At 41.1% G+C, this 25,485-nt stretch overlaps 1 protein-coding gene across 9 annotated transcripts in view; it reads left to right on the forward strand.

Annotated features, from left to right (window-relative positions):
- Positions 1 to 25,485, forward strand: part of LOC128884643 (dystrophin, isoforms A/C/F/G/H) — a 572,670-nt gene that overhangs the window by 175,033 nt on the left and 372,152 nt on the right. For all 9 annotated transcript variants that reach the window (XM_054138171.1, XM_054138189.1, XM_054138199.1 and 6 more), the window contains one exon: positions 23,502 to 23,713. In XM_054138171.1, the coding sequence (XP_053994146.1) occupies positions 23,502 to 23,713 (212 nt within the window). The remainder of the gene's footprint in view (positions 1 to 23,501; positions 23,714 to 25,485) is intronic.

Genomic DNA, 25,485 nt, shown 5'->3' on the forward strand with positions numbered 1-25,485 from the left:
TTCGTGGCTATGACTCAGAAATCTAAGAAAAATGGATCTGGAGTTTGCTACCTCCATATAGCCGAACTGCTTGGAGTGCAAAGGGTTAATTTTTGGTTGGAATATTTCTCTACAAGCATATTTTACCTAGAGTGGTCTAAAATATGTGAGGATTGGTACGATGAACAGACCCGTATATACAGTAGTTGCGAATGGGTAAATGGACGAGGTTTAGGAATAGACGTTTTACGATACACATTCGAAGTTATAGCCCATCTTAGAAGTAAGAGTTACGGAAACCGGGAGAGAATAAAAAATAACGACAACGTAGGGTCTGCAATTCGAGACATTTGTTTGAAGTTTCCCCTCTCTTCCCATTAGAAAATTACTCGGCTCTCCGACGTGTCGTTCATTTATTTACCATTTTCCGGCCGCGGTAATTTCTCATCGCCAGGCCAAGGGGGACAATTGCAATTTAGTTAATTACCAGGGACGTCTGGCCGGTCCGTATCATTCGTTCGAATGACATGCACGATTGAACCAACCGCAAACGCGTCGGGTCGGTCGTCAGCCGACGCGTATGAATTTTCCGCCGCGTTTTGGCGTCTCGCCCTTTGATCTGATCGAACGTGACCGTATGAATTGATGTTGTACGAGAGTATTTCTGTTGCGGTGTACCTGTTGTTTGGACGAGTTGGTTCCCCTAAATGGGTTTGGGCGATAAGAATACTCTGTGAACCGGAGCAGTTGAAATAATTATTCGTTAAAAGCTCGCGGGCTCGTCGAGGGAAGAAATCTCCAAACGGTCGTTGTGGGCTTTAAACGTTTACAGTATTTATTCGTTAGGAGCTCACGAACTCAACGTTTAGAAATAATTCAAATCCTACAGCACAACAATGCTAGATATTTTTCTGATCTCTCGAAATAATTTGTTTTTAAGTCATGCGAATAAGTCCCAGTTGACCTGGATCGATATATTCTACGCGTATGTCGAAGAAAACCGGGACCCAAACTTTTCAGTTATCCAGTCGAGGTTTCTATTCTGTGCCTACATTTGGCTCGAGTCGAGCGTCGAGCGTGGAAAGGGACACAGAGTGAAAGAGAAAGAGGTCCGAGGAAAGAAAGCAATCGGCAGAAACGTATCGGTGAGACAATAGTAATATAAACAATGTACACTGCTCGCTCCCAAGTGGTAGGGATAGTCATCTTGCACCTATCCAGTCTTTACTGTAAACAAGAAGCGGAGTATAAGCATTAGGTGTTCTTATTTTTCAATCTCAGAATTGTTAGAGTCTCACGCTGTCCGGAATGGTTCCAATTCGTCAGAAGATAACCCCTCTAAAATTTAAGCCCGATAGAGTAACGGGAAACCGTGAGCCGTGGCCCTTGAAGTTTTACATGTAGAATTAAATGCTCGCGGCTCTGCTGCTCTCCAATTTCTACTTTACAAAAGTCCAATTTAGGAAACTGGTACTCTTAATTGGACCACTGGTTACCTAAATTGGACTGGCCTTTAATTTACATATAAACGTATTGCCGGAAGGGAAGACGATCAATTCTCGATGGAATTCCGAGACTTATTGTTTCGTACGGTTTATTCAATTTTCTTGAGGGTTACAACTAGCAAAACGTACTCGACACTGTATCGAAGATATAGTTGTATCGTAAGTGATGTTCAAAATTATAAACTGATTGAAGATGTAAGAATGGTAAAATATACAAAAATATATACTAGGTGTAGAAATGAATCCTGTGCCTTTCTAAAATAAGTTTATCATTACCTTAACCATCTCTCGGTTACGTTCATGGAATGTATCCTACACTTGATTAAATTCTACACCTATCTATAGACCCAATACGATACCAACGTCTCAGTATATCGGGCCACCATTCAGTGTATCATTTTATCAATATTGGTATATTTGCCAATCATATTTGAGGGAACGATGCAGTCTTTCCCAGATTTCATGCAAATTTGGCGTGCAACTGGTCCAGATAGCATCGCGATTTAAAGCACTCGAGGATGAATATGTATCGACGAAGTCGATTGCTTTTCAGGAAAAAAAATATGGGTTTACAGAGGAAACGGAAATAACAGTCGGCAGTCGTACGTTGTCACGAGTTGCGTATGCAAATTTTTCTCCCCCCTCCGCGTTCTCTTTTGTTGAATATTTTTTCCCCTCTGAGCGAGGCACGGTCTCAAAAGTGCAAGAGTAATTCCGTCCGTGTAACTTTGTAACCCGCGCTGGATACGTATCGACAAGCCGCAGTCTAGTCGACTGTCAAAGGAAATCTTGGCGAGATTTGCGAGTGACTCGCGTGCACAATTTAATAGCTCGAGATTTTCCTTGAAATATTCATCGCGTTTCGTACGCGGCTTTCCCTTTGAATCCTTAAATAAGAGCGCGGTTACGATTTCCCAATCCGCGTGCTGGAGGTCCTTTTTATTTTTCAAGAGTCGACGGACTTCACGCGACGGGTAAAGTGGCGTTTACTGAAACGACGAAGATGAAAAATACTAAACGTGGAACATCTTTGTACGTTTCCCCGTCCAGGGCAGTTTGAAGATGGCGCGTGGACGGCATTAAAACATCACGCGGTAAAGGCCGTGGGAAACTTTAAACGCTGATGGACGCTAATTTCCGCGCTCGTGTCGCGACGAGGGAAATTCGCGTCGGGGAACGGTGTACTGGACGCTAAATTGAAACAAAAATTTGCTAGAGTGGCGATCCATAATTCCAGTCGTCTGGGCATTAATGGATAAATTAACCGTTTTGTAATTATGAAATTGGATAGAGAAATTCCTATTAGAGATGCTAGAGATGCTAGAGATTTATTTAAAGAATTCTGAATTTGTTGAAATTCTAGAGAAATGAAGATATACTGGTTCGAAAAATCATCGTACAAAATTTCCATACTTCACAAGAGTCCAATCTGAAAATTTAATTGAAAGACTTCTCTCTTCAATCCTGCCAGCCTTCTATTTGCATACCAACGTATCGCAGAACGAAATAAAAATGAATTCCAGAAGGAATTACGAGGTGTATTGGTTCAGACGTTTTAATAATGGAACAAATGCACGTCGACGAGACGTAAGATTGAAATGAAAACTTGTACGCTCGCCTACGATAATATTCAACCTTATTTATGTGCTCTGCGACTATGCATTTCCCGTTAAATAATTATGGGCTAAATATATTATGGTTAAATATATAAATAATGTATTTAGTAATCGCAGAATAACTGTATTTCATAATGAAACAACATCGCGCCTGAGAATTCAATGCTTGGAGGTTAAGTTATTTATAAATAACACACGTCTAATATTTATTTCACTTCGCGATACTTGACAAGTGAAATATTTCTCTTATTTAGCGCACGGAATCGTTGATTTCGTAATATAGACGCTGCGGGTTCGTAGCTACCCGAAAATACCCATTATTGTATTTTCAAGGAAGTGTATTTTGGAGTGGGGTACATTCATACCGGTGATTCATGTTTGTAGCTTGGAAAACATAGGTTTTAGAAGTGTAGGAACTCCTCGGACAAAAAAAAACAGAAATGAAATGAAAGTATAAATGAATAATTTTGTATGAGATAAGTGGATTTGTTGCTTTTAAGTGGCCACTCCATGTGCTAATTATCTTCAGACATAAAGAGAAATGCATGACACATAAAGAGAAATGCATGACACATAAATGAGCCGTTCATTGCACAAATCGATTAACTCCATAAAACAAAAAGTTGAGAAATGCGACGAAATAATGTACATTGTTTTTTTAAAATTCCTTTTATAATATAAATTCAAATAAATATCGTAGAATAAATACAGCTGTAGCTTTCATCTAACGGTATATAAAATTAATAAGAAAGAATATCCAACAAAATTAACGTCAGTAATGTTACAATTTTTATGTGACTGGTGGAGTTCATCTATTCGTAGAGTTAACGGCTCAAATGTGTATACATAATTAATTATACATAATATTGTACATGTACCATTTACAACAACTTCAATGTTTGCAAGGTCCATAGCCGTTGTTTATTGATACTACCCCTATGAAACGATACTATTATTTTCATTCAATCTCCAAGCACCCTGGCTTCTCTAAAGCAAAAATGGAATCGCCCTCAAAGGTCCGAATAGCTCCGTCGTCGGTTAATTAATTCCATTCTCGGAGGCCCCGTAATTAAAACTCGCTCTCAAAAGGTACGTCATAACACTTTGGGAAAGCCTGAAGAAGATTTGTGACAGACACATGGAAGCGGGGGTGGGGAGAAAGAGGAAAGATCGTTTGGTTCAAAGGCGCAGTCGCATTTGAGAACACCGTTTATTCCAGTGACATTCATCCCATTGTTCGTTCGCATTCCGCAAAAACTATCCGCGTCCATGCTTCAAAGGGTTGAATGAGGGGTGGCGTGGCAGAGGGTAGCGGGTGTCCGTGCGTAGAATCGGGTGGTTGGAGGGGATGTGAGAGGAGACAAGGGCGTCGTAACTCGTAACTCGTAGCTACGATTGCGTGCAAAGCCACCCCCTCACGTGGCCTTGCTTTCATAGTGGAGTGAGTTTATCACTGTCAGGCATGGTAACGAGATAGTAAACAGTGTCGCGGAGAACATCGAACCGTCTGTGCGTGTTTTTCCTTCCCTCTTCTTCACTCCCCGGCCCCCCTGTGCATAGACTATTTGCATCTAGATGAAATTTTCGTCACATTTTCCCGACGCGTTCATTCATTTGGCCGCGCGTGCAACGACACCGCTGCTAATTCGTTTGTAAACACTGTTAACCTTTTGCACTCGCGGGGTGACTCTTTCCGTCACCACTAGGTTTGACGCAGTAAATTAACCAGCAATAATGTTCGTTTAGGTTCAGTTTCTTTGGAAATCGAAGTGTCAATAAAATGATCGTCGGTGAAGCAAAAGTGACTTGATTTGCAAATCTCAAATTAGAGATCTCATCTTCGAAGTCAATCTAGGCTTACCATTCGTGGCAATAGAATGCTAAGAAAGCATCTCGAATTGCTGGTAGATATCATGGAACAAGTCAACACGCCAACACGTTACTTGATACGGTACAAACAAATTTCTTTTCTCTTTTATCAGAATCCAATCAAAATTTGATTATGGACAAATTTACAAGTAATGAGATTCTCAGGCATAAAATAGTATAGTGTACACGTTCCATCAACAATACAATTGAGTTGGAACCAACTATAGTCCATTGTAACATTACATAACCTTCCTTTGTAAACAAGTTCTTCGTTAACACTTCTCGTTAATGTTATCTGTTTACCTGCACGTGTAAACAGCTGTCGAATCAACACCCAGCAAAAGCAACTCAAGTTGTTGATGCTTGGAAATTCCACTCGAGTTTTCTTCGCGTAGCGAATAAATTATAAACAAGCGATAACAAACGAAGTAAACTTCGTAATCATTGCTCGTTCTTCTCCAGCGATGTGAAATTTTCCTTGAAAATGAAAATCGCGGGATAGACACGTCAGCAAAATGAGATGAAAACAGTGGGGAAGGCTGAGCAGAACTGGATCGCCATTTTAATTGGTTCCCCTTCGCCCCTTGCTCGACCTTACGCCCTTTCAAAGCCGCACTTCTACCAAAAATGAACACTTTCTATGCAAATCGATACGATCCTCGAGACCTTTTCGTTTTTCAACGCTCGTCTTCGCGGTGCACGTCTTGATATTAAATCGGAGGCGATTGGAACATCTACAGTCGCTCCTTTCGGTATTTTTTCTCTCTATGTTTATTGAATTAAATTGATAGATTTATTGATAGGTTTGTTATTGATGTTTCATTATAAATATGTACAAGGTTATTCGTGTTTATACTTATAATATAACATGTACATACATGGAAACATCAAACCAATCCGAATTAGACTTTGAATATACATAGAGGGTAAATTAAATTAAATTAAATTTAAATTAATTGTTCAAAATTATTACAGAAAAAGAGTACAATATCTTGTTTGTACCCTTTCGCATACAATGAAGCAGCTGAAACACTACCAAATCCTACCCAAAGTGGCATTTGTCACAAATCATGTCGACAATTAGAACATTTACCCCGCAATTGCTCGAGTAATCCAGTTTATTTATTTCCGAGCGTCATGTTATGCCCTGTTCCGTGCGTCAAACGGTAAAAAGCACTCTTTTATTTCACGTATAATGCGCAATATTAATCGGATGCACCACCGTGACCGAGTTGAAGCGAACAACGGATGATGCGAGCGTACAGGCACCGAAATTGGCCGACCTCCGATCAGGATGGGCAGCGTCAGGGCGAGGGGGGGGGGGGGGGGGGTTGGCTCCGAAGGGAAGCGAATAGAGGAAAAACGTGTGTTACGCGATCGCGTGCTCGCCATGGAGATAATTTTCGCGTGTCGAGCGGCGGTTCCGCGGCGGCCACTTCGATACCCACTGCAGCGCACGGATCGCGCAGTTTGTCTTCTTTATTGTTCGCGTCAACAGCGAAACGTGCAATTTCTCCCTAGGAAATTTCGCGGTAACGAGGTCCACCTGTTCCCTCTCTTTGTTTTTTTTATTTATTTATTTTTTTTTTTATTTCTCGAGTGAATCGCGATTCGGGAATCGGAGGGCGAAAATACGCGTCGCGCACCAAGAAACGTGATACGACTGGAAATATGTCGGTTTCATTTGTATGAATGCCGGATTGTCCATGGAGTTTCTGTTCAATTTGGTGAAATAATAAAAACATCGAAACGTGACCATTTCATGTGAGCTGGTGACGGTATTTTGTATTCGGATTGTTGAAATGTCTCTTTTAAGGGGATATTTTCTTTTAGGAGATTACGAAGCAGATTTTTTTTTTTTTTGGTTAATTTTCTTATCATTGAAGATTTTTAAAAGATTTCTGTCAAATTATATTAACAGAATCTGAAAATTACCAAAGTTATGACGGTTTGTATCACGAATGGTCTCGTTGGGCTATCTGTTTATAATAATTATTAATAATCTATTATTCGTTTATACATATAAAAAAAAAAAGATTTGACAGAACCGTTGAACAACCAGTTCCATAAATACTCGTATCATGTGTGTTTATTGAAGGAATTTGTCTAGATTAAATGATATTTTTTGATGTTTCCAAATAAATTTTCCATTATATGTACAAGTGTAAAATTTATCCATGTAGATAGTTATAACGAAACATTTATTTGAAAACATGAAACCTATTATTTAATTTATACATAAATTTCAAGAATTTACGTTAAGTACTTCGGCTACGAGAAAATCATGGCCTCGAAACTGGTCGAAAAAAGGTCACCCCTTTAATTGATGCCAATTACCTCACGCTATCGAACCACCGACAAGCCCATTAACTCCTGATTCATGTTCTCCGCAACACAAACTTTGCGTGCTGGCATCGATACGATTAGACTCTTTACCAAGCTCTTCCAACAGATCCCCCTAAGTTTTCCAAACTAAAACACGAAGGATCGACGAGTGATCCGTTCGCGAAGGGCTTTATCGTGCGCGAGAGGTGCCATTTTGACGTTCTCGCCTGCACGATTGATTTTATCGTCGCGAAACGGTGGGGAAGATAAAGCATCTTCGCTTGGCGAAAATGTAAACGCGGTGGTGTACGGCTCTCCTCGAACTCGGGATTTCATTACAAAGGATCTCCGGGGCCGTAAAAAGGATCGCGCGACCTTCGTCGCCGAGGGACGAGAGAGGTTCGCTGTCGCAGAGGTTTCCTTTCGGCTGGCACACGTGACGCATGCCGTTTTCCCGTCACGTACCGGGCGTCTGTCTAAAGGGAGCACCAAAGGGACGGAACGCTTGGGATAAATTACGATGTGCCGAATGAGAGTTTCGCGTAGACAGGAGTCATCCGCGATACTGGGACTGTTTATGCCCTCTGGGTCAAAAAGAGCCGAGGAAATGTCGTTTCTCTGGTCTCTCGAATTCTCAGAGGAAGACAAAGGGAACACTGACGCTGGTAAAAAGTTGATAAGTCGTGGGGTAATAAATAATGGACGTAAACGGTAATAAATTCGTGACGCTCCCTTATTAAAGCTTTGCGTCATCCGCAGAACCAGCTCTCGGTATTCAAGCAGCGAATTCTTGCGCATTTTGTAACCCGCGAATCAGCAGTCTGGCGTTTGTTTGACTGAGATCGAGTTAATTAAAGAAATTCTCATTGAATAGGTACATTCATGGGTATCGGGTCTTTTGTGTATTCGGATCTTCTCATTAAATTAACTTCCTCTTTGGTATGGAGATGTCTGTTCTTCTGATTCGGTCGGAGGTAGAAATATCAGAGGTTGCATTCGTCTCGATGATTATTTAGCCGACGAGTAATTTTGGTACGGGAGAAGTTGCCACCTTGACGTTGGAGAAGCGAATGATGGGATAAAATCGACATAGATGAGACCATACTTGTTATTTCTTTGTTTAGATAAACTATAAAGTCGTTAGGTATTAGTTTGGTGCAAAAGGAATTGCGGTATTTACATTGTCAAAATTTACCGTTAATATTTTTAAATAAATATTGGCATTGTATATATTAATTTGAATTAGCTATATTATGTTGATATTAACTATATATTGATCATTTTAGCAATGCTTGAATAGAATCAGTTATGTACGAGCAAAAAAATATTAATTCCAAGTTTAAAGTATCGCTATATTTTCAAACCTATTATTTCCAGAAACGCTAAATGCATTAATAAATCGATCACGTCGACGACTGAGTTAGTATCGAGATCAGGTGTTCTTGCTTTACTCGTCTTAATATGGGAGACAAGACGACCCGTGATAAAATTTTATTAGCTCGATCGCGCGAACTAGGGTTCCTCCCGTATTCGTTTTCCAGCGAAGTCAACCCCTCTTCTTCCGCCATTTCGAAGCCTTGCCGTTTCGCGAGCCACCCAATTTCGGTGCTCGGACACTCGTGTCGTTCGTCGTTCGTTTTGGGTTGACTGACCGTAAAAGTAACGAAAAAGTCGAGGTAGAAACGACTATCGTCCCTGGGTGTCGGCCACGTAACCCGTGACCCGAGAATCAGATGGAAACGCGTATTGGCAGAGAGTGTCCAGCGCGATCCGTCGGAACGTTTTCGAAATGGACAGGAGATCCTGTCGTAAGGATATCTCTGCCACGGGATGATTGGCTCTCGAGTACGGAGGTTTTATCTTGAAAAAGATTTCTAGTGTTTGGTGTCTTTGCTTAGGTCTGGAATTATCCGTGATCCTTTGGGATTCTCTGTCGAGCTTTGTGGAACGTCATTGAATTGTTTTCATCTGCGATTGTTTAGAAATTTGTATTGGTCAAGGAATTAATATACTGGTAATGGTTAATGTAAAATGGATAATGGTAAATGTTGTTTGTTACAGTGGCAGATGTTGATTGTAAAAGCGGGAAAGCAAAAATGTGGCTTGTTTGAACGTTGAGATTGTTGTATGCATTGGTCCTCTTTGCTATTGCAAACTGTTCTGTAATTGATGGTATATGTGTATTCTACATGAAAATATGAATCGAAAGTATTCGGTAAAGTTTTTTCATAGGGTGCATTGTTTTCGAGAAAATTGACTTTGAAAATTCTTAGAGCACGGATGCTATTGGATACGACCTGAGTATTGTGTCTGGCCATTACCCGCTATTTCTACTTGACGTTGTCTTTTTAAACACTGGCTATGGAATGGTGTCATGTGTTTCAAGTTCGAATATAAATACACATGTTTGAAAAGCTGTTGTAAAAATATGTAAGTCATATTCAATATACATTCTTTTCAAATAAAATAACATGCACATGCGTGTTTAAGAAATTCGTATGTAAAATTCGATTATAATTTTGAAGAAGATCAAAATACAGTTAAAACGTTATTTCTAAAATCATGCAAATATGTATATTAAAACTCTGAAACTGTAAACACTTTTCTTCTCTTAGAACGACAATTTCAGGACATTTTCCTTTATCGACTGAGCTTCCTTCACCGTATTCTCGTTCCGATATTTGCTTTGGAACTTTTTTCAGTCCAACAATCAATAGAACTGGGACGACGTCGCGTTAATTAGATACTTTAATTTGTATCGTTCGAACGGTTCCACGAGATGCCTCGGAGGACAGTTGCTCGAGTCGTTGGCAAATAACATTCAAACCGAAGAGGGAACTTCTTGGACGGAATTAGAAAGACACGTAATTAAGCGTTCGAGTATAATTCTTCCTCCTTGAACGTTGTCACTTGGAAACTTTAAGCAACATTCGAGAACGTCGTTTCCCGTCGTCCTGATTTCACCAACTTACGTAAGAGTCCAACATTTTTAACGATTTCATTGAAGTACCTTTAAGCAAGCCCTCATGTTTTCGAGGAAGAAATTATTTATTCCAGGCTGACACTTCTGTCTGAATATCGGTCCAAGGGGAGGGTTGAGTTGATTTATCCTTCGCCCATCTCAGAATCTAATCGCATTAGAACCAACTGAAAGTTCTCAGGGCTGCGTCTCTTTGCCATCGTACCTCGAATCGTCTCCAGTTCTAGCTAAATCCCTCGACACACACTGTTTCAGTGAATCTTCATGCACGTTGGACGAACTCAGACTCTGAATAGATATGTTTTTCTGTCATGAGGCGACATTTTCACCAGAGATGGCCGAAATTCGTATCTGGATACAGAATTCTAACTGACCTCTTCTTACCAGGCAACTTCTCATTCATATGAGAGACTTGGTTATTACTTTTCATAGAAAAGCTTCTTAACCGACTCCTGCTAGGTTTTTACATTTTGTTTATTTAGTTAAAATTTAAGAAACCAACCCCTTGCCTAAGGGTGTCTCATTCGTAGACGCAATCGCTGATCGATGTGAAATCTGTAATTTCCTAGACACGTGGAGAGGAACAATCAAATAGTCGAACGACAAAACAGCGTGTAAACGGGAAAAGTTTGATCGAAACGTGGGCTTACACGCGTCCAGGCGGTTTAGAACTCTTCGAACTCTGGCGGCGTTCGCAGAAGGAATTTCATTACACAAACACGGGCGCAGGACGAAACTCGTTACGCCAACCTTATTATCGCGGCGTGTTACAAGGGCGAGGCCTTTTAGAACCAGGGATGGTCAGAATTCTCATTCAGACAAGAGTCTCGAATAACGAATAAAAGATTATTATTTTATTCACTGGTTCCGTGAAAATTAAGACTTGTACTGCAGGATGATATCCTATCCCATTTTAAAACATCGAAAACTTATCTGAATTATATCGATATGGGGCCAATTATTTGAATAAAATTTGCTAATGGTATCCGTACATTAAAATATTCCAATGGTATTCGAATAATGATATACAACTACAGGAATAATAAGATTCAAGTACCTAGCCAAGTAATTACATTCGAGTAATGCAATTAAAATATTGATGATACTCCTAGTGCCCCTAAAATATTCGAACGTTAAATTTTTCAAATAGTTCCAGCTCTGCTATAAATCTGATTATTCGTGACAAAGTTGCAACCTTATTATAACGAAGCAAAAAATGGGTGCACGATGAGGAACAACGCTGAAATTTTGCTAAGCGTATATTCGCTTTAACGGATATTAACAGTTTTAACGCGAATATTCGCGGACCAACGTTATTTCGCGGCGGCAGTACGTCTCTTTTAAAAGCGCGAACGTTCCGCGAAAATTGGCCGCTGCCTCCATTTTTTTCCGCCCTTTTTCAAGCTTTATGATTGATGGACTTATACGCCTCGGCGTTGGCGCTCATCGAAATTACCAGGCAATTTCTGCAAATTGTTTGGAGATTGCGATCGATTTCAAGCCACGGATTGAAACGAATGGAGATTGGAAAAATAGAGGCGTGATGTCTTTCTCGATGGTCTCATCCACGTTTATTTATTGTCTACTGACTATGAATAATGCTACTCACGAGTTCTTGTGGCTGTAATTAATAATGGGGCGTTTAAAACGTGTTTGTAAGGAAGCAGCAGATTGAGGTGGACTTTATGTATAGATGAAAGCTAGTATTGTGTTGGGTGTGTCTGTCTTTTTACTTGGGAGTCAGATCAATATCTGGCCAGATCACTACCCTTCTAAGAAATGTTAGGAGAATTCATCGAGGACCTGTTTTTAGATGTAGATAATACTGGATTTATTATGGTTATTTAAAAAAACAATTGGGCATGTAATCGTTGTAAGTAGATGTTTTAAATTATTTGCTTTCATAAGACCGATTGGAAAAATTCTTTCTCGGATATAAATTTCGAATAATAATAATTATTATTAGTTTGATGAAAATTACAGTTCGAATTATGGGTTGAAATTAAAATTCACGTTAGGAGAATAACTGTCTGTTGTAATAAACGTAGTAAATAAATTGTTATATGGTGTTTCTGCCTTTTTTTCAACAATACTACACATTTAGTACACACCAAAGATCTTCTAAGACAACCTTTTCAAATCTAGTCCGTAGTCTTCTGAAATTACTCTCGGGCAACGAGCAAAGTACATTCACGAAACTTTTCGAGTTCGTAGAGCTGTTAAAGTCAAGGGACACATATGCTTTTGTAGCTGCGATAACTCAAGCTTAAGGGATGAAATTACCCTCGGAAGTTTCACCCCTCCAATGCTATCTTTAAAACTGTCGGAGATATAAAGAAGTTTGCGAGACAGATGTTTTATCACTTTGATAAATGATCAATTTTATCACGTTCAATTCCAAAGTTACTAACATCTTTATGAAGACCGAATTTACGCTCGCTCCTAATCTTTGTTTGAAGCTGATATCGGCCATTCATTGACGATTAATTATAGAGAATCATTTTTATTATTATTTCTTCATCACTTACTTAAATTGGCCCTAAGTAAAATAATTGTTGAAGTCCGTAGTCTACAAATCAGCCACTAAGTAATTATAAAGAACACGTTTGAGGGACAGACCTAAGCGTTGACGGGATGAATATTCCATGTAATCAGCGGCAATTAATTCAACGGAGGCTAATTGCTAATCTACGTCCGGCACAGTGACGAAATGAGAAAATCTCGACTTCGGGAACTGAAACCTCGCGATCTCACAGGGCGAGGATTAATATCGCACCTTAGAAAGTTCCCTGCAGAGTTATTGAGACGAATACCCTAACGTGTCGCTATAATTCAGGATAAATCGCCCGAGTGGGTTTCACCATGGCGGAAAAATAATTCACAGAGTGGCCAGGGAAACGAACGATAAAACACAGAGATGCTTAATGAAAGTAGTTCGGAAGTTTCCGAACTCGAAACTTCGTCGTAACGTGTGACGGGACGCGAGAAAAATGGCGGTGCTGCGGAGACTCGCGAGGGGCGAAGAGACACGCGTCAAAGACAAAGGGACCAGGGGCGTTTTCGCAGAACGACGCAAATGGAATCCGAATCTCGTTAAGGGGACACAGAGTATATCCACGAGTCTCGCGTTGGTTGTGGCCCACGCATGATCACATACATATTCTGCACGTATTTGCACGTTAAATAAAATTTTCCCTTCTCAAGTTCCCCGTTCCACCGGGGAGTGAGCGAAGGTTGTCTAAACTCGATCATTATGGACGTTATTTGAATGTCTAATGTTTCTGAGAATATAGTTTTATCTTAGATTCTGACGCGCGTATAATGATTAATTGTTGGAAATATATTAGAATTCAAGAAATCTTCTTCACATGTACTTTGTGCATTTGTATTTGTATACATATTATACACAATTCACTCTCGTTGAACTTTCCTTTACGTTCTTAAACGATGTGAACCATAAAACAATACAATACATTTGCTGCTTTTCCATAACAAAATTTCTGGAAGGCACGACCTGCTTTCGTCTGCCAAAGGTGTCCCATTAACGAAACCTCCTCTGCAACAGCGACCGTGCTACTCTCTGCTCGTTGACCATCGTCAGTCAGCGATTGCAACGACGTTTTAACAATGACACGCTTTAAACTGGCACACCGCGGTCCGTTTAATCCAGTTTGCGCGCGAGGCCAGGTCTGCATAAGCAATTCAGCGTTTTCATGAACGAAACGCGTGAAAACGTCCGAGACCTGACTTCCAGGTAAACCCGTTGGCCTCTTTATCATCTTCCAAAGGTGAATGGGGATGGGAAGAGGAGCTAGGAGTAAAGAAAAAGGAGCTGGAAGAGCGACGTACGTTTTTGGAACGGTTATAAAGAGGCTTGCGAACGAACCGCCTCGGAAATGTTACGCTTTGCACACGACTCACGTATCCGTGGCTCTCCTCTGGCCCTCCCCTAACTTCCCTTATGTGTTTCATCGTTCGTTGCTCGCGATTTTCGTGCTACTTATTTTTGCCGTGGCTGCAACGTCGTTCGATCGAGGTGAGAATTTTTCGAATATACTTGGCATCGCACTGCAAATTTTACGGCGTCAAAACTTGCTGTAAAATGTTGAACCAATATTATCGAGATGTTACACAGGTTTTCACGTTTATCTGTTATGGTTTCTTCTTTTGACAAATCGCAGGATTTTGGGAGAGACGTACCGTGGCGAATGAAATTAAAAAACTCGTTAACGGAACGCAGGCTTTAACCACGATTCAAAAAATCACAAACGTAATTAAGTTTCCCTTATTTAAATAGATTATTTAATATACACACCTTCCCACATCAGAGTTTACTTAAGACGAAATTACCTTCGCGATTAAAATAAACTACAAATCGAGTCTACCAAAATATAGACAATTATGGGCAATCAGGTAGGAGCTCTTTCCTATCTGTCCTCATATGCGTCTGGTCGCGATTCTCGTGCTCCTTATTTTTGTCATGGCTCGAGCGTCGATCGATCGTGAAGAGCGGCAAAGAAACTCGTCCTCCAGACGGCAATGGGAAAGAAGAATCTCGCAGTCGTCTCGGAGTCGTAGAGTCCGAAGTTTATCGGAAATTCCATTTCGGTCGTGTAAAGTTTCATACACGGAATACTCGCGGTCTGCTCGCCTCTCCTCGCGCTCGTCCAATTCCGTTAGGGGCCAGTTTTCCTCTTCTATCGACCAGGCTGCGTTATTTTTATCGCTCCATGCAGAACCGCTATGAAAGCGGAATTCCCGCGGAACTGGATACGCTTATGGAGTCTTCAAGGATACGTTCAGCCTCGTAGGGGATTCAATCTGTAGTATTCCTGCGATATTTGGCCCTATTCACTGTCTCGAAGTGGCTATGATGGGCCAATCTTGGAGTGGAATCATGAATAAGATTAGGTAGAGTCAGACGCTATGTTTGGACGTCTGATGGTAGTCACTTAGGGTCAGTAGTCAGCTCCTGATACATGTCAACAATGAGGGACTACTGAAGAGCGATTTTATTTTTTTTATGATAGGTGGTCGATTATTTTACTTGCTTAATGATGCAAGAAGTTTTTAACCGTTGTCGTTCAATCTTTCATCGAGGACCTGTCAGTTTTGTACATGAATTAACTTTCCACACATACAGTCAATCCCATAAAATAATATTCGTACTCTCTGTGTCTATTGGACAAGTTTGACTAAATTAAATAATAGTACTGATATTAGCAAATGAACTTTTCATTATAAATATGAATAATATTATACATGTATATATATTTATATATACATCAACATAATTATACAAACATACACTCGGAAACATTAAGCCTACCGTTTAATTTAAACAAATTTCTTCAATAGACATAGAGGGTACGAATATTTATGGGACTGACTGTATTTTCGTATTTCACAACGAACGAATATTTCTAGAACTATCATTGCTCCTCAATCGAACAAATACAAATTCAACTCTTTAATCGAATAAATCGAATAAATTTCAAATATCTACCTAAATTTTCCTTTTATTTATCATTCATGATTCGACTACAATTTTACTTACTTCTACCAGATATACCAAGCCCCACTCGTCCAAACCACTCCATTCAACCCGTGTCTAAGAGAATCGATGAACCAATCCCTTTCGTTATCTATAAAACAGTACCTTCGGTCAACATCATCCTCGTGGAAGTTGATCACTCGAGGAAACAAGGACGACATTTTTCCCGTCGCGACGGTCCAAGGGTTCCGGGCACACACCCCCTTTCTCGAGCGCGCATCTTTTCCCGACATCGAGAGCATCCTTTGAGTTTAATTGAAGTTTTTCCCGCGAGGCGAAGCGGCGAAGTTTTCCAGCGGGCATTAGAATTTTAACAAGTGAACTTGTTCAATTTTCTTGATCCCCGGCGGCTCGGAGAAGCACTCGAACCCTCGACTGGTCCGTTGCCGCTGTTTACCGACACTCAGGGTGCCCTCCTCTTCTCAGAGATACCTGCTGCACGCAGAACAGCGTCTCCCAACACGGGGACCGGTTTGAATATTACAAAAGTAGTGAAAAAAAATGATAACTGTTAATTTTAAGAGGATTGGGAAATGGGAAAATGAATTCGTTTGGATATTATACTTTTCCCTGGTACGAGTGAGTTATTACTACAAGAAGAAGGAGCCTATATATCACAAATTATGGAATTTTGATTAAATTAATTCTTCATTTACCACGAGTCTATCTATAGGCTGTTTAATTCAAGTATCTACGAATTATTTCGTTGGTTACTTACAATACTCAGTTTTGAGGAAACAGACATTAAACTAAAGCACCATGTTCACTTCAATTTGCATTTTATCCTACACAGAGTGTAATATAAAATTGGTATTAATTTAAGACGGTTAAATTGAATACCCATGTCCATGTTTAAGTCAAATTGAAATCAAGTTTTCCTCTGTTTCTTTATTAAAATATCCACTTTTCCGTAACATGGCTGGTTAGTATGCATGATGGTATTAAAATGTCGAGGTGGCGCATGATTCCTCGATGGTTGCGCGACACTGAGGCAGACGGAAGAGAAACGACGCCGTATCGTTCCTCGCAGTTGTGTGCTCGCCTTGATTCGCAGATGGACTTTCTTTATTTGTTCGGACATCCGGATACCGAGCTGCCTTAAACTAGTCTCGGGGACAACAAAGCGCGCAACTTTCGGCTAACTTTGTCCAGCCACGTTCGAACGTAATCCACTTGCTGAGGGACCGTGGAAATCTTTGGGGGGGGAGTGCGCTTAACGAAGTTCGAGCCGAAGTTTGAACGTTATTCGAAACGACCGTTGCCGTGGATCTTGCCTCGTCAGTAATTCTTACTTTACTTTGGGAAATTTTCCTGCTTGATTTCTCGATACGACAAAGAGAGAAAAAAGTTGCAGGTAGCGGTCCTGATTTGGCACGATTACCCGTTATTAATTGGTAATCGTATTCTGTTTGCATGGCGAGCAGCTTGCAGGACGTTGACGTCCAGAGATTAATGAAGTCATTATTATTGATGTTTATTCAATTCGAACATTATTTAGATAAGTATTTATACGAGATATTTTATTCGAGATATGTAGTTTAGATCTGTAATCGAGCCGTTCGTTGCACAACTCGATTAACTCCGTAAAACAAAAAGTTAAGCAATAATATACATTGTTTTTTAAAATTCCTTTCGTAATATAAATTCAAATAAATATTGCAGGACCCATAAATACAGATGTAGCTTTCATGTAACGGTATATAAAATTAATAAGAAAGAATAGCCAAAAAATAATCGTCAGTAATGTTACAATTTTTATGTGACTGGTGGATTTAATCTATTTGTGTAATAAACGGCTCGATTAATATTATAATTTTCATTCTGTAAATAGTGAAAGATAAATATGTTTGACATGGTGATAGTCTTCATAGATTTTACAACAATTCCAGTCGAGAATTTTTTTAATTGTTTTTCCAGTCATCATCAATTTCCCTTACTTTTCACAGAGTTGAGTCTTCTGGCTCACGGGACGGTTAGACACTACTTAGCTAAACGGCACAAACTCTTTAAAATTAAGTAAATCGAAATAAAATTAGATCGCGATAAATCTTAGTTGTAGAACGTGCGTGTATACTAAAGAGTGTTCTAAGTACATCATCTCGATAAGCGTTTCACAACACTCCCCTTTGGTCGTTAGCTTGAAAAGCCAGCTTCCAGGGTCTGCGTTTCGGCGGGGCTATTAAAGTATTCCGGATAATTGTGACCGCAACGAAGTATGGTTGGCTCCTAGCTCTCGGTGACAGTCGGGGAATGAGCTTGTCGTCGACCACGGGGCAGCCTCGTTTGTGCACCCAGCTTTGTGTCTTTTTGTCCCCTGTGTCACGATTTCACAATTAAATTCCGCGAGCGCGTGCAGACTGCTTGATAAACGAGTAAGAGGGACCCGCGAATTCGAAGCGAGATAACGTCCCCCACTCCGAATGGATTTCGCTCGACTTCAATTTTCATTTCACCCAAGTAACCGATGTTCTCTCTCCTCTTTTCTGGCTCTCTCGTTTCCGCGTCTCCCCTCCCATCGCATCGTTTCCCGTTTCCTACGCCCATCTTCGTCTATCTACATCATGGCCTCCGCCGGTCCTCCGCGTTTCATCGATTTCAATCCAAATACCACTCTGCTCACTTTGCCGGGGCGCGAGGCCGCCAATTTGAATATATTAGGCGATTCGTCCGAATTTAATGGAGCCGCATTAGGCGGCCGTGCATTTCCCAGAAAGACACGCGAGGACTTCCTAAGGGAAGTTTCTGGTCAGATGGTTTAAGAAATCGTAATCATTCAAGATTTTACTGCTGAGAAATTGCAAGAGTAAAAAGATATTGCGAGACTTATTAGCGTACATTTTAAAATAATTAGCATTCAAACTCTTTCTGTTTTATTTCGTTTAATTTTCATTTTGTAACTAAAAATACTACCGACTGAGTTTAGGGCCAGTTTGATCAACTAGCTTCATCCCTGCCACTAGTTTATCAATTCTCAGATCACTCCGAACTCTTATTGAACTCGTTCAACTATGCATGAGTATATGATCGCAGGTAGGATAGGAGACCTATAAATACTTGCTCGAATGCAATCTACTTAATCAAAAACACCCAAAGACTCGCGAATTCTCATAATTTCCATTTCCTTCGTTTACTTCTTCCTTCCTCTTTTTTTTTTTAATCAACTCCATACGTACTATTCAAGTTACAGCCTCTCTTAAAGTAAGTCCAGCGTTTTATTCAACAGAGGAAGTCGCAATTAAACGAAATTTCTCCGCAACTGAAGAAGTAAGTGTTCAATAAAATGTCTGTAAAATTTATGGGGAGAGAGAAAGAGAGTTACATGAAATTTTCCTGCAGTTCCGTTGACGGGAATTAAATGAAAAAATTCCACCCGCAATTCGATATTCGAAGTGTCAATGGGATGTAGCCTAACTTCGCGCGGAATTTCCGTTTGAGTTTCCCCAGGAATTGCTTCTGTAATCGCGCGATTATCGGAGTTCACGCCGTACGTTGGTGGGTGAAATGTTCCATTGGCCTGTGGGGAATATCACGATCTTCAGTTATGTCGATTCAGGACTCCAGAGAATATCAGTTGACCAACGACTCACGTGGCATGTAGACTATACTATGTATATACCTGTAATTTACGCGATGTCTCCTGTATAAACATCTCCCATACATTTCTACATGCCATAATAATAGCGCGTAACTTGTTAGTTTTTTAAATTTTCTGTCACGCGTCACACATCTAACATGCAATTTCTTCAGCAAAAGTGGAGAAAAATGAAACTTGTTTCTAAGTTATGTGTTCCTCTATTTCGTACCTCTACTTATTTTTTAATATTTCTATTTCTATTAGTCATTTATGAATTACTGATAAAATCAGGAATGATGATCGGTTATTTAGCTGCACCTGTAAAAGTTTCAGATCAGAGTCCTGGAACATGGTTAAATAATTAAACAGAAACAAAAATCCCATGCGTTACACTCCGTGCAATGGACTGAAGGAGAATGAGATAATGGTCAGACACACTACGCGTATCGTTACAGCATTAGTCAGACACAATTTACTGGTACAAGTGTTCTGAGGATGACATTTACATAAACAACTAGTCGCTCTGCCAAATGTGGTCGCTAATAACCTAGACGTTGATGCGACCTTAAACAAATCATTTAAAAGAAAACACAAAACACTCTTACGATTATTTTCATCCTCAAGGTACTGTATGCTATTGCGAATCGTTTTGAAGAGACTTTAAATTTGCTACTTCGAGTGCACAGTTTCAAGATTCCAAGCTTTTAAACTGTATTTAATGAAAGATTCGACTTTCCGTCCAAACTAAAATCCTGCCTCGAGGGGTCTCGCGTTACGCCGATGTTCGAATTAAAAACGGTGTCTGGGAGCAATTTGTTCGGAGTTCGAGGACACGATCGAGCCGCGCTCCAAGGTTGGAGAGCGCACGTGCCATCTTTAATGCCGCGTCGAACACTTGTCACGCGTGTGACTGGAGTTCACGAGGGTAGGCCAGGGCGTGTAGGGGGTCGATGAGAGCGAATCGCTCTCGTAATAAGTCATTGACGAGAACCCCGGGTGGGAAGACAACGTCGTTCTCGTCTTTTGCACGGTGCTCCTTCAGAGACGGGGTGATAGATCAAGCCACTTCACTTCCGGCCCCGGGATCCGAATGCACGTAGTTCGTTCGTGTACCTTGCGGCCCTCTTAACTTCGTAACATTAGTCTGCTATGCGTGGCTTGTCGGATTATATCAGTCCGTGGGAGTAGCGTATGCATCCGTTTACGTGCGAATGCACTCTGACTGCAATTTTTTTCCTCTGGGCTTGAACAAAATTAGCTACGAAGAAAATGTTCCGCTGGCGCATTTCCTGCATTTGCGCGGGACAAGAGACAAGTGACAAGTGTCACAGAAATGGGGTTGTTTCTTTTTCAGAGTTTGCATTCTTATTATATTACAGAAATCAAATTTTTTTGGAAGTATGAGCGTCAATAAAATCACAAATTTTTCAGGGCTATAGACTTAAATTGTCCTAAATTGTAAGCTGCTTGATTTACAGAAGGTTAGATATCGAATCCTTTTTTAAAATTTTTTTTATTGACACCAGAAAGCTTGTTTACAAGTAATCTTTATGATGATAAAATACTAGGTCGAACCGTGTTTTTATTTACTTACGAAGTACGTCTCTCTCCTTCTTCCTAGCTCTTGCAAACACCAGTTGGAGAAACGTTGACGTAAGACACGAGTTGTCTTATACCAACATCTCCTCGAAACTTGTATAAAATTGATTGTTTTAGCATAAATTCTCCAATGCTAATATAGAACTGCACATATACTCCATACGCTGCACATACACTCTCCATTCTCGTCTAGTTTGCGAATACTGGCACAACGGTGGCATTGAAGACGAGTTAAACTTTGCGTTTGTCCTCAAGTTTCCGTGCTTGTTCCTCTTCATCTGCTCAGCCAACAAACGAATCATTATCGTCGATTCTGGAAACTACAACCTGCTTCTGGTTTCGACTACGCCGTGCCTAATATATTTCATCAGGAGATTGAAATTACTCGATACAGGCCTGTGTTCCAATTTCTGATTAAGGTATCTGCTAGGTAAACTGGAAACTCCGTAGAACGTAGTCGTACCCTTGGGGATGGAAAACTCTCCGAACTCAAGATTCACGGGACATCCGTGTAATCCCCATGTATCGACTGTATTATCTGTCTCGAAGGTTCACGGTATCCAGGCCACAGACCTAGTGGCGCGTGGTAAGAATTCGAATTCTTGATCAGGGATGGACGAAAATCCTATTCGGGTACTGATTTCAGGTAACGAATAAAAGATATATCACAAATACGTTTTATTCATTACTTGTTGAATGCAATTTAAAATATGCATTATAGAAAATGATTACTCTTTATGTGTGTATCAGTATACTTAACATCGTGAATGAATCGCAATGTAGTGGTTTCATGTATTGTTAGAAGAAAATGTTAGCCATTTCTGGAATTGAGTGCTCAATTCGCGAAGAATGGTCAGTAATAGTAAAATGAGATTAGTGACGTCAAATACTCAGGCCTACAAGTTCATATCCATGCGTTCTTTGACTACGAAATGTCTAAAACGTCTAAACTCACGAGTCCCAGACCATTTCAAGATTTTGATCTCCACTGGTTCAAACGTTCCTGAAGTTGTAGTTGTTAATCTATCTGATAAGCTGAGAATCGTAAGCCTATATCCTATGAAATATCGCCCTTTAATTTGACATCGAATCTCACGAGTTTGCGATCGTTTGCATCGGTTTGAAAGTATGTGAACATTTTCACGATACCAGTATCACGTCTGACCGCTTCTATGTCTGTATCTGTTCGTACGGGCTCGACGTTATATCTGTCCCACTGGATGAGCCTCGAGTCGCAATCACCGGAAACATCGTCTCGCCTTGAGTCACGTGTTCGACCACCCCACCGTTGAAAAGTGGACGGACGCTTTTGATCACCGTTTCCGTTTTAGTTTCGGTCCTGTTCGACGGGACGCACGTGCGAAACATCATGTCCATGCAATGCATCCTCAAAGGTACACCCGAGTGTGCTGTTCCCCGCGTGTAAATTTTGTTGTTACGGATGTTGAAACGCTGCCAGTGCTTTACGCCCTGTTTTCCCAGCTGCGCCTCCCCCGCTAAGCTACTTCAGTTTGGACAGTTTCCAGGTGGCTCCTCGCGCCTGGCGCGAATTTCAACGTGGATTTTAGCCCCGGCTACGCGCGAGAAGTGCTTCTTGAAACAACGAACACGTGCCTCGCTTCACCGTGTTCGATTAACGAGCTTTCGCATGCATCCGTTCCGTGTGCGCTTGAATTTTGGCGAGCGCCTCCTCGCCGGCGATCTTTCCCTCTTTCTCGCGTGTCTCGGCGGATCGGAACTTTCTGCCCTTCCGATTTTACAAACCGCATCGATTATATCGTTCTCGGGGCTTGCGTGTATGTATACGGTGACTTTCTTTATCATCGAGGGGCCATGAATAATTAAAGCCTTGCTCCTCGTAAGCGAAACGATCGATTAATTGGAATACTTGCTCGGTGGCTTCGCCGATTACTTATTCATTTAGTCCGTATTTCGAGCAATGGCGAGCCTGTAGGATGAAAGTTTAATTCCCTACCGGGTACTTAATCCGGTTACAGAAGTTTCGGAATTAGCGGAGCGCGGAAAAATTAACGATTCGATGTTATTCTTTCGAAACAATCTTTTTACCTCGTGCTTCGTAATTTACTGCTCATGAACGAGTTGGTGTGTAGTTTGCGCTCTACTTGTCTGGCTCGATCAAGTCAGGCTCCTACTCAAAGTCAATGAAGATACCCAAGATGTGCCGTCCGTTCCGAATGACAAGTGTCGCACCTAGTCAGACAGTCGGTACATAAACGAGTCGAGAGAACATACAACATCCGTATCGGTTTTTTTTTTAACACCAAAACAAGACTCGCTTCGATTAAATCTCGACGCGACGTAGTCTCAGGATTTCACCGAACCATTAATCAGGCACACCCTAGGCGGCCAGACCGAAAAACCCAAGCGGCGACGCGTTCGTCGCGATTGCATGCTCGTGGAAAGGCCTGACGATCGTTAGGTGGATGGGAGAGATGGGAGATGATCCTCGTAGTGCACATTCGACCGATTGTTGTTGCAGTTACGAAGCTGAGAGAGCACTGGGACGAAACGAACTCGAAAGTGATGCAAAGGAAGACGCAGTTGGACGCGATGCTCGGGGACAGTCAACGATACGAGGCGAAGAGGAACGAGGTGGAAGTCTGGCTGGCACGAATGGAAACTCGGCTGGAGAAAATGCGGGCCGTCGGGCACACCGCCGACGTTCTCGAGGCGCAGCTCCGAGAACAAAAGGTACGTTGGAATTCCCAGACCCACCCCACCCCCACCATTTTCATTCTTTTCTCGAACTTCTGCATTAACCCGCTCGCGTTAACCAAGCCGTGGGGTCGCCCGTTTTTATCTAGTCTTTATTTCTCGCGCGGCTGACTATTCGACGGAGTGCAAGCGCACGCTTCGTCTCTCCTAACCTCAAGCGATCGTACTTACCGATAAAGCTGTTCGTTTCGGGCACAGTGCAGACAAAGTACTCTCTATTATCTATTCTCTATTCCACGCTATTCTTTGCTCCGTAGCGCGCTGTATTCTCCACTCGGTAGCACTCTGTACGCTGGAATTTATGTTTGCGACTATTCTGCACTGAGTATTACTTTGCATTCGTTTCTCAGTAATAGTCTGTACTCTTTAATACTGTTCTCACTCTTCAAGACTCGCGTTAACATTGTATACAAATAAATGGACGGAAAGAGGAAGTAGATCTAAAGAAGATTCTACTTCCGCTCATCTCAAGATTCTGCTTTTCATTGTTTTGAAATCGCTACTAGCCAAACAGGATTTTCTAAAAGTAACCTGTCAATGAGCCACATGAAACACCATTTTCATAACTTATACACGTAGCCAAAAATTTATCCTCGCTCTTTAACACCCACGTCAATATTGTATAAAAATAAACAGACAGGATTTCCATGAATTACTTTGGGATTGATTCCCAAAGGAGACTTTGCTTCGGAGCAATGTGGCCTCCTAGAGGGCGAACAAAAATTACGCTTTCGTTTAGCGAGGTACGAGCAAATCGGCTCCATTTAAATTTCAAAGCGACGCTAATTCGAGACTGATCATCGAGACTGATTGAAATAACAAACTACTCGTTTCATGAATATTGTAATGTCCTGATATCGAGGTAAAAACATATATATATATATATCCACCGTTGATGGCCTCGGTGTCATTCAGCGGAAGAAAGACAACATTCGAAAATGGCTGCGACAATCCCGAGCGTAGCCCAGGATCCCGAAGATACAGTGGTCTCGTAGAAATAAATTATTCCATGAATATCTCATTCGGCTCTTTTGAATGTAAACAGAGTTCCGGGGGGTTGGGAGGCAGGTTGATGTACTACGCCGCGCCGCGATCTCGTTGATTGGGACTTTGGACGTACCCTGTCCCTCCCCTCTTCTGTTCCTACCCCCTTGACGGCTATTTTTTCCCCTGACTAACGTTATTCTCGCCCACAAAGCTCGCGAGCGAAACGTTGCTAAAGAGAGTTCGGTAGCTGACGGATGAATACCGATCCGTTCGTTCTCTTTAATCGTGGAGGCTGTAACGAACTTCCACCAGCTATCTATGGTCATTATTTATTCGCCGGAGCCTCGTTTGCATTTTATTCTTAACGGCACGACGCCAACGCGGAACCACCGATCCGAATTACACGGGGTGCTTCGACCGTCGTTTCCGTAATTGCCTGGTTAAAATTGGATTACGCGATTCCCGTGCTATTCGGATACCAGATGAAACTTAATGTTAACAGTCGCCGAGGAACGAAATTCGATAGTTTCGATGATAGACGATCGGAGGGACGCGTTAGTTTGAACGCGGCTACCTAACGTGTTTAGGGCAGCCTTTGGTGAATGCTGTGAGGGAAATATCACGAATGACGTGGTAAAAATATTGCAGATGTATGATAAAATTTGCACTTAAACTCGTAGAACACAGGAAGAATTATTTATTTTTTCAAAAATGTGAATTAAGTACTAGTGGAATGATCAATATAATATATGTAAGTTTGT

The sequence above is a fragment of the Hylaeus volcanicus genome, chromosome 1 (assembly GCF_026283585.1).
Source record: "Hylaeus volcanicus isolate JK05 chromosome 1, UHH_iyHylVolc1.0_haploid, whole genome shotgun sequence".
Lineage (NCBI taxonomy): Eukaryota > Metazoa > Arthropoda > Insecta > Hymenoptera > Colletidae > Hylaeus > Hylaeus volcanicus.